Genomic DNA, 9,149 nt, shown 5'->3' with positions numbered 1-9,149 from the left:
AACCTCATCCTTTAGTGCACACTAACCCTCTCTTGAACTAAGCTATTCCCGCTTTTTCGAACAAAAAGTTCAAGTAGTTTAGTGGTCTGGTGGCGGGGAGGACAGATCTCTTGTAGTGTTGTGGCAGCTGTTAGTGGTGATGCAAAACTGCATCTCTTGTCACAGTTTTTGCATCACGGCCCAAAAGTAGCTATATTGATGCTGAACGGCAACAGCTATATTTTTAGGGCTGCTATTGGAGATGCTCTTAGACTGCCTAGCTTTTCTTGCTTCAGATATGATGAGCTGGAAATTTGATACTCTGTTTAGAGTGCAGAAAAAATACTTTAAAGATATCGATTAACAAAATTCCAAGCCTTTTCTTTGATCCAGCAATGCATTACTACAAACTCACACGGCTGTTGCGCCAGTTAGCGCATCACGCAACCCTGAAACTTCAGCCTTATCGATACGAAGTGCAATAAGCAAGGAAACAATGGTTTGCTTCTATGGGCTGAAAATTAGCATTGTCGAATGGATCTTGCATCACTCAGCCGACATGATCACATCATCAACCTGTGCTGCATCACTCAACAGACATGATCACACCATCAACCTGTGAGAGCACGACCATCCATTTACATCGACATGTAACCAGGAAAGTCGTGTTGCTCGAACCAGCTCTACAACACGGCAGTGGTGCTCATGGAAATGCCTCACTCGGAGCAGAAACTCGCCATGTTTTCTGCAGTCCTACATACAGGCTACCAATCCTCTCCACAAGGCATGATTAGGTTCTTACAAATGGTAAGTATTCCAAACAACGATCGTGCAAGTAAATGAAAGAACACGTAGCCCTTCTTCTGGTAGAGCATAAGAAAACAATACGCCATAATTGTATACAAAAGAACAAAACCAAGGGGGATAAATAGATGCAGCAGCTAAGAGTTTCTAGTTATGTCGGGTGCTCAAGTTGCCAACGGAAGTTCAACCTCTTACTTTTGCATTTAGTCTAATCGCAATTCGAACAACAGCTTCTCTTGCTCCAATATTTTCTCCATGAACATCCTGTGATCTGGACCACCATATGTGCATGTCTTCTTCACTAGCATGGCCATGTCAGTTGAAATGTCTCCCAGGGCTTTTATTTTATTTAAAACATGATCAGCGTCCACCATCCAACCAGAAGATGCATCGACGACATCCTGATAAAAATAAATAAATAATAAATTAAGAAAAAAAGATATTGCATTATATGTATGACGGTTTGTAAATAGAGGTGGTTGAGTGCTTATGGGTGAAACGGAGAGAGGGAGGTGACTAGTGAGCCAAGGCCGCCCACTGTCAAGAAAAATAGAGCACCAGACTAGTACAAAGAAAAATAGAGCAACCACCCCACTGTCAAGAAATACCGAAAAAGGCTTTCGCCCCGCTTTATATATAAAGCAAACCACCAGAGCCACAAGGACCAACAAGGGTACACACAGAACACGCACAAGTAGCGCAACCGAGTACAAGGGTTCCGCTGAGGGCACAGCTCAACAAGCCCTAAATAAGGCAAAAAAGAAAAGGCATTGTCAAGAAGTAAGCAATCCAATAATGATATTAGATACAATCCTTTGATAAACATGCCATGTTTTATGTTTAGTTGATCTAAACTTGAGCCGGCCCTGCTTGCTCACCATAACTAAGACTGAATAAAGGCAATTCCCCACCTGGTACTACATCTATTGACAAGAGTTAACTGATCCAAGATATTGGATACTACATCTATTGACAAAGAGTTGTTACCTTGAAATAGGAAACTGAAGTTGTGGCGGCAGACAGTCCAAAGGTTTTAGACTCAACAGAACTAAAACAGAATACATAAGATGTGACTTTGGCACTACCACACATGAGGGAGATGTGACTTTGGGAGGTCAAGTAGTGCCTAAGAATGATATCTTTCGATATCTGGGATCAATGCTACAAAGAGATGGGGACATTGATGAAGATATTAGCCATATAATTAAAATGGGGTGGATGAAGTGGCGCCAAGCATCTGGCATCTGACAAGTTCTAGGGTCTGTTTGGTTCGGGAACGAAGTGGAACGGAATGTCATGGTTCCATTCCACTAGAATGGGTCGGTTCAGTTTTTCTATTCAGTAGGGATAATTTGGAAGAATGAAATGGTTACATTTTTTATGTTTAGTTTGAGAGATAGAATGGAATGAAATTATTCATCTCACCTTTTTTAGGTAGGAATGGTGAGATTTACCTCTCATACATGAATATAATGTATGATTCCAATGCCGGGCAATAGTACTCCCTCCGTAAAGAAATATAAGAGTGTTTAGATCACTAAATTAGTGATCTAAACGCTCTTATATTTATTTACAGAGGGAGTAATACCAAAAAGATGAATCAAAAATCAAATTTTAGTAGCACCAAGCAAATTGGTGCATACAACAGCAGCCAGCACTTTGGGAGATGATCACAAACCAAACACACTATGTTAAACGTCAAAGGTATGTTTACCAATTTTGTAGAAAGAAATTGGGAGATGGTCATAATACTGCGTTTTGGGAAGATACTTGGGTCGATGACAAGCCTTTAAAAATTGCATACCCCAGTTTATATCTTCTATGCTTTGATCACAATATCGCTGTGGTTGAAGCTCTTCAGAAAGGTTGGGAAGGATTTAGATTTAGAAGAACACTTTATGGGGAAACTTTGGATTTATGGAGTCTTAAAGGGAGATGTGAAGAGATTGAAATGGGGACAGGAGAAGATAAACTTGAGTAGACTTTGACTGCTGATAACTGTCAAGTCACTATATAGAAAACTAATTGAGGTAGATTGTGATTTCCCACAGAAATTTCTATGGAAAGTCAAAGTACCTGCTAAAATTGTTGTGTTCTTCTGGCTTGTGGCTAGGAAAAGTATCCTTACTACGTATTCCCTGCTTAGAAGAGGGTTGAAAGGCAGTAAATTGCGTGTTTTTGTGGTAAAGATGAAACAATCAACCATTTATTTTTCAGCTGTTCAGCTGCTAATTTAGTTTGGAGCCTCTTAAAATGTGCATTTAGCTTAAACTCTGTGCCTACTTCTGTTGACAATTGCTTTGGAAGTTGGATTATAAGCTTCCCAAAGAATGAAAAGAAATTGGTTTTGGTTGGTGTCTCAACTGTATTCTGGACACTTTGGAAATGCAGGAACAATGTGATATTTGAAAAGAAATTCTATAGTGATCCAATGATTGTTATATCAGGCTAATTTGCTTCTGGGTCGTTGGATGGTCTATTTTACCAATAAAGGAGGTAAATAAAGAGGTATACAAGTCATTGCAGGGCTGGGCACACAAAGTGCTGAGAATTGGTGACTGAAGAAAAAACAAAGTGGCTCCGCTGATGACGATCTGTGGTTCATTGTGTTGCTGTTCAACGGTGGTGGCGGCTTCCCAATCTTCTGTTCCTCCCATTTTGATGTTGGAAACTTCTGCTGCATTTATATCTGCTTAGTATGTATATGTTATGTTTCGCTACCTGCCTATGTCCTTGATACTCTGGATCGCTGGTGTTCACCTAGTAGCTTGGGTAGGCTTTGGCCCAGCTGTGATGATGTCTTTTGCTAAGTTGCATTTACTTTTTAGTAGTACTCCCTCCGTCCCAAAATAAGTGTCTCAACTTCAGTACAACTTTAGGATGGAGGAAGTAGTTTTTAATAGGATCTGAACCAGGGCCTATTCGGTTTGGAGGATTTTCATAGGAAACACATAGGAACAAGGATCCCGAAGGAAATTTCCTATAGATGCGTTCGGTTTGTAGGAAATGTGTATAGGAATTTCGTAGGAATACTATTCATTTCCTGTGTTTTTGGAGGAAATTACACATCCACTCAAAGCTCATTTTGCGCGTAGGAACGAGGCGAGCCAATTCCTTAGGGTGGCAAGTGCCATCCTATAAAATTCCTATACTAGTCCTAATTCCTACGTTATGAAATCCTCCAAACCGGATGAGCCCCCAGATGGTTTTTCATTTAGTGGAAATCGGAGGGGAAGGCCCTTCTTATGATAAAAAAAACAGCAGCCAGCAAATCGGTGCCTAATGTCCATGGGTACGCACCAAATTTCACCAATCTCTCATAGTGTCACACAGCAACAGACAGCAAATCAGTGCCCAGTCTCCATAGTTGCATATGGCAGGAAGTACGCTGCTCCCTGTCAGGGGCAGGGCTGGACGCGCTCACCTAGGCAGCGGCAACACACCGCCGTTGTTGCCATTGTTCCTTGTTGCAGACAAGGGCCCGACGCACCCGTTGTAGGGAACGGCGCACGCAAGGCCCATATGGCGTTGCTGTTGCAGCTGTTCCTTGTTGCAGACCAGGGCCCAACGTGTCGTCGCTGTTGCGGCTCGTCTTCTTCAGCCATATCTGCGGTGCGTCGCCGCCACAACTTCAATAGGGAGAGAGAGCGTCGGGAATGAGGGCAGTGACAGCCCGAGCCGCCGGCCGGAGGGAGAGACGAGAGACAGGGAGAGGGTGACGGCTGAAGCTTGGCTTGGTCGAGGGAGGGGCAGAGTCGGGGAGAAGGTGAGACACGTGAGGCATTCCACGTCGTTCCACCGATTTAGAGGTATGAGCACATTTTGGATCTAAGGGGAATATGCCGTTCAGGAACGAGTGGATTCCAAATCCTCGACCCAACCAAACAAAAGAACGACCCCTAGGTGCTGAACGGACCCGTTACATTCCACCTGATGACTCGAACCGAACACACCCTTACTGAGCCGTGATTAGACTTGCAATGTTGTATGGGGCAGAATGTTGGCCTACAAAAAGACGACATGTTCAACAAGTGAGTGTTGCGGAAATGCCTATGTTGAGTTGGATTTGTGGTCATACAAGAATGGATCGAGTTTGGAACAGTGATATACGTGATCGGCTAGGGGGTAGCACCAATTGAAGAAAAGCTTGTCCAACACTGGTTGAGATGGTTTGGCCATGTCCAAAGAAGACCCCTGGAGGCACCAGTGCATAGTGGAATCCTAAGCCACAATAATAATGTGAGGAGAGGAAGGGGAAGGCTGTAATTGGCATGGGAGGAGGCAACAGAAATAGACTTGAAAAAATGGGATATACCCAAAGATTTCTGCTTGAATAGGAGTGCTTGAAAAGCCTATTCATGTGCCTGCACCTTGATTAGTGGCTCCTGTTGGATTTTAGCTATAGCCTACCCCAACTTGCTAGGAACTGAAAGACTTTGTTGTTGTTTTTGTTTCTTGAGAAAGCATATCACAAATTATACATTGTACTAAATTATGAATAAACCTTGTGTACCGATACAAATGAGAAATGATACACAATGACCAAACAAGCTTGATGGCAAACCACAATTTTTAGGTTGCCTTGTATACTGTGCAGTATTAAATGAGCTAAATGAAACATTGTATTGCTATTGATTTGGAATGCGAAACGTAATTGATGAAGTAGAGGAAGACTGCCAAGTGAAGGAGTGACTTACCGGACATAACTCCCCAGTTGTAGGTTTTAGTTTTGCACCATTGGCACTTTCAGCGGTACATTCTTGACTCAAACGCTTTGTGACTGCACAAGAAAAATATGAAGGATCACTAAGTAGATTCAATCTAGTAACAGGCAATGAAAATGTTCAGGGATCAATCAACTGGAAAGAATACTGTTGAGTATACCTGCATTAGCAGGTACTGTTGGAATGCCTGCAAGAGTTTAGCTATTGATATTAGAAAGGAAAAGGCAAGCATCACTTATTCATTAGCGAAGAGTACCCTGCAGGTGTCTAGGAAACTGCAGGGCACAACAAGAAGAGATAAAAGGTCCACATTGTAAGTGGGAACAGACATTGTGAATACTGACTAAACTACATAACTAAGAAACAGAGACAGAGGTAAGTGGGAACAATGAAAGTAACTGGAATAAACTTCTATATGGTGCAAATGATGGTAAGTTACCTTCACTACAAGAATCTGAATGTTCTTTAACCTCCTGCTTCCCAGCTAGCAAAGTTTCATCTGAAATCACACAAGTTTGTGCGTCATTGCTTGCCAGATTTTGTTAGAAAGGAGAACTTTTGCAAAATATCTAGGTACATTGGGAAGTAACCAACTTTTCAACAAATATCATGTGCTTCTAGTTTTGAAAGTTGAAACAATGATTGCACAGGATAAATCAACGAAAAACAAAGTGGCACGACTAATTCTTCCCACAACGTGTTATAAGCTTATTACGAATGCTCTCTTTTAAGCAATGATAGCAAATGAACCCAATGCATTAAAGCAGTTCTTCTGATAGAAGAGCACAAGAAAGCAATATGTCATACTTATAACAAAACGAAGGCTGCCATAACAAAATTCAAGCGATTCATTCAGAACACCAGCTTGTGCATGAACACAAAAAATGCAGTAAGGACATAGCCAAGGCAGATGTTTTACCAATAATTTCCTCCAAATCCATAGGTTCACATGATAAACCTGCAATTGAAACATATGATCATCAATTAGCATGGTTATAAACAGGAATAGTCAGGTATCCTTATTGATTATTAATTTATTATACGATGGTCTATGGGAGAGACCTTGAGTCCATGGTGAGGAAGGACGCCTGCATGAAGCAAAAGGTTAAAAGCTCTAAACTTTACAACAAACTAGGAAACATTGGAACAACGAGAGCATCAATTCTGTGCACACGATATATATATATATATATATATATATATATATATATATATATATATATATATATATATATATATATATACCTCTCTTTCTGAAGAAAACGGCGGGCAAGAAGAGATGCCGACATCCAGCCTAAGTTCTTCTTCCTCTTGTGCCTCCGGCAACCCCTGAAATTAATTAACAAGATAACACGACAAAGGCCCGTTAAAAGTTTAACTGTAAGTGCGGCTTCTCATGAACATGGAGTAAAATGGATCTTCCACATAATAAAGTCATAACTGGGGATGGGGATGTTGTACTTACCCAAACCCGAAGGGGATGGTGTAACATGGGTGGCTTGGACACGGCGGCAACCGCAGCAGATGCCTGAACTCAGGGGTTCGCGTGACCAAGTCCTTGACAACCTGCGCAGCTTTGCGCCTAATGAGCTGCCAGTCCACGGGATCCCTGTGTGGAAAAAACATCGAGAGGCTCAAACAACAATGAATGAAACTAATGGGTAATTATAGATAGATGAAGGGACGATTAGGCGAGGGAGAGAAGAGACGAGACCAGTAAGCCGGGTGAGAGCCATTGTATAAGATTGCGCAGACAGCATCGGCGTAGTGCGGGTCGGCCTCGATCATGCTGGAAGGGTAAGACTCGAGTTGGGTCCGGAGATCGTCGGCCGCATCGATGCACCCCAGCTTCCCCTGGGCCATGTCGTCGAGAACGCTGAGGCGAGTGATGAATCTGAGCGCGGTGTGCGCGTCGACCTCATCCCGGCACGGCAGGAAGCGGCTGAAGTACTCTCGCGCCTCCTGCCACCGGCCGTCCGCCACCAGGCGCCGCAGGAACCGCAGATCGAGAAAGACGCGCGTCTCGTGCTTCAGCCTGGATAGAAATTAAGGTCTATCGATCAGTACGGATCTTGGAGATAGAGCAAGAGATTAAGCCGTCGAATACGTACGCGTCGAAGGTGGCGGGAAGGTTGTTGCGGCGGAGAAAGGCGAGGAGTCGCCGGCGGCGGAATCGGTCCAGGCAGTGGTGCTCCATCACGCCTCGCTTGCCGCCAGATCTCGCCATCGCGCTCTGGGACGAGAGTAATTGGGGGATATCGCCGGAACGGGGGGCACTGCGTCTCGGATATCATAGTTGGATCCGATTAGGGCAGCGCCCGCCGGGGAGCGGCGATGGTGGGGTTGGGAGGAGGGGGAGACGGGAGGGTCGGGAATGGGAGTGGGGTGGGGAGGAGGCGGGGATGGGGTGGGAGCCTGGGAGGAGGGGGAAGGGCCGGGGAGAGGGCGGCGGGGGTCGGGGGCAAACCCGGCCCGGGCTGTGCCTGGCCCGTGGCCCGCCCTGTGCCGCCGTGCTTGTCTGCCTAGGCCAAGCCCGCGTGCCATGCACGGCACGGCGCACGGCACAGCCCGCCTGGCACGTTTAAGTAGGTTTTTAAAGAAAAAAATCCTTATCCTTTTGTAGTGTAGAGGAAGCTTCGTTCTCTTTTTTTTCTTTCATGGATGGAAGTTTTTAACGAGGCAGCTACTAATAAAGCTCAATATTTATCCCATATGATACTTTATCTCACTTTTATTCATTTATTATTTATTTATGAATTTTCAAGTTTTTCTTTATTTTTGAAGTAATTGGTCCAAAATAGGCCCATGACGCATAAATGCCAAACAGGCCTGCGTCGACCCATTTAGTACATATGTCCTGCTGGTCCATTATGTGTCGTATGCGTAGCAGTGCTCTATGTGTTACACCATCTCAAGAGAATATAACTCACGCATAAAGACATGAACTGTCAAAGATGTCACACAAGGAAGATGTGGTATCATGCAATTGTTACTCCATCCGTCCCAAAATTCTTGTCTTAGATTTGTCTAAATACGGATATACCTAATTACGTTTTAGTGTTAGATACATCCGTATCTAGAAAAATCTAAGACAAGAATTTTGGGATGGAGGGAGTACATCTTTTGTAACGCCCGGATAATTAAGTGATAGTAAAACTCTGCTAATGATGCCACGTCACCTTCATTATTGTTGATAATCTTTCGTTAGTTCAAAACCGATTCAAAAATCAATTCAAAATATGACAAACTACAAAAGTTTTCAAACCTTGAAACAAAAATGTTCGGTGGGTGCCAAATATTGCACTGGTAATTATTGTGGAGAAAACATTTTTTTAGAAAGTGCCTAAATATTCTAAAATGAAATAAAACAGAAAAGAAAAAAAAGAAAAAGAAAAAGTGAAAATGAAATAAAAGGAAAAGAAACCCCCCCCACTGGACCAGGCGGCCCAGCTCACAGGCCCGCCTGGCCCAGCTGGCCAACAGCCGGCCCGGCCCCCTGCCTCGTCTCCCTTCCCTGTTCCCCCGACCCGGGTAGGAACAGGGGCGCGTCCCCGCCTGACCGCCTCGCCGGCACCGACACCGGGAGGGGATAAGGCCTCCATGCCCCCGCCTCCTCGATCCCGCCTCCCACTCACCCACGCT

The 9,149-nt window shown here is 44.0% G+C and overlaps 1 protein-coding gene and 1 long non-coding RNA gene across 3 annotated transcripts; both read right to left on the bottom strand.

Moving 5' to 3' along the window:
- Window positions 1-815: 815 nt before the first annotated feature.
- LOC125520553 lies at window positions 816-7,901 on the bottom strand. Of its 2 annotated transcripts, XM_048685508.1 has the most exons (11): window positions 7,619-7,901; window positions 7,222-7,542; window positions 6,973-7,116; window positions 6,753-6,836; window positions 6,570-6,595; window positions 6,427-6,465; window positions 5,947-6,006; window positions 5,668-5,694; window positions 5,481-5,563; window positions 1,392-1,527; window positions 1,132-1,184 (listed from the first exon to the last, which is right to left on the bottom strand). In XM_048685508.1, the coding sequence occupies exons 1-10, from the start codon at window positions 7,732-7,734 to the stop codon at window positions 1,414-1,416; spliced, it is 1,014 nt and encodes a 337-aa protein (XP_048541465.1). In that variant the 5' UTR covers window positions 7,735-7,901; the 3' UTR covers window positions 1,132-1,184; window positions 1,392-1,413. The 2 variants fall into 2 exon arrangements, with proteins under 2 accessions (XP_048541464.1, XP_048541465.1); XM_048685507.1 differs by lacking the exon at window positions 1,392-1,527 and having other exon boundaries at window positions 816-1,184.
- LOC125520554 lies at window positions 3,837-5,471 on the bottom strand. The gene is made up of 2 exons (XR_007288728.1): window positions 4,894-5,471; window positions 3,837-4,788 (listed from the first exon to the last, which is right to left on the bottom strand). It is a non-coding gene; the product is annotated as an uncharacterized LOC125520554 (long non-coding RNA).
- Window positions 7,902-9,149: the final 1,248 nt, after the last annotated feature.

Source organism: Triticum urartu, chromosome 7, assembly GCF_003073215.2.
Source record: "Triticum urartu cultivar G1812 chromosome 7, Tu2.1, whole genome shotgun sequence".
Lineage (NCBI taxonomy): Eukaryota > Viridiplantae > Streptophyta > Magnoliopsida > Poales > Poaceae > Triticum > Triticum urartu.
The sequence above is the reverse complement of the archived record's forward strand: the minus strand, read 5'-3'. Positions and strand labels throughout refer to the sequence as shown.

Coding starts and splice junctions, on each gene's coding strand:
- LOC125520553 (XM_048685507.1), bottom strand. CDS start 7,734: ATGGCGAGATCTGGCGGCAAGCGAGGCGTGATGGAGCACCACTGCCTG. Junction 7,543..7,618: donor CTTCCCGCCACCTTCGACGC/GTACGTATTCGA, acceptor ATTTCTATCCAG/GCTGAAGCACGAGACGCGCG. Junction 7,117..7,221: donor GGCTCTCACCCGGCTTACTG/GTCTCGTCTCTT, acceptor TTTTCCACACAG/GGATCCCGTGGACTGGCAGC.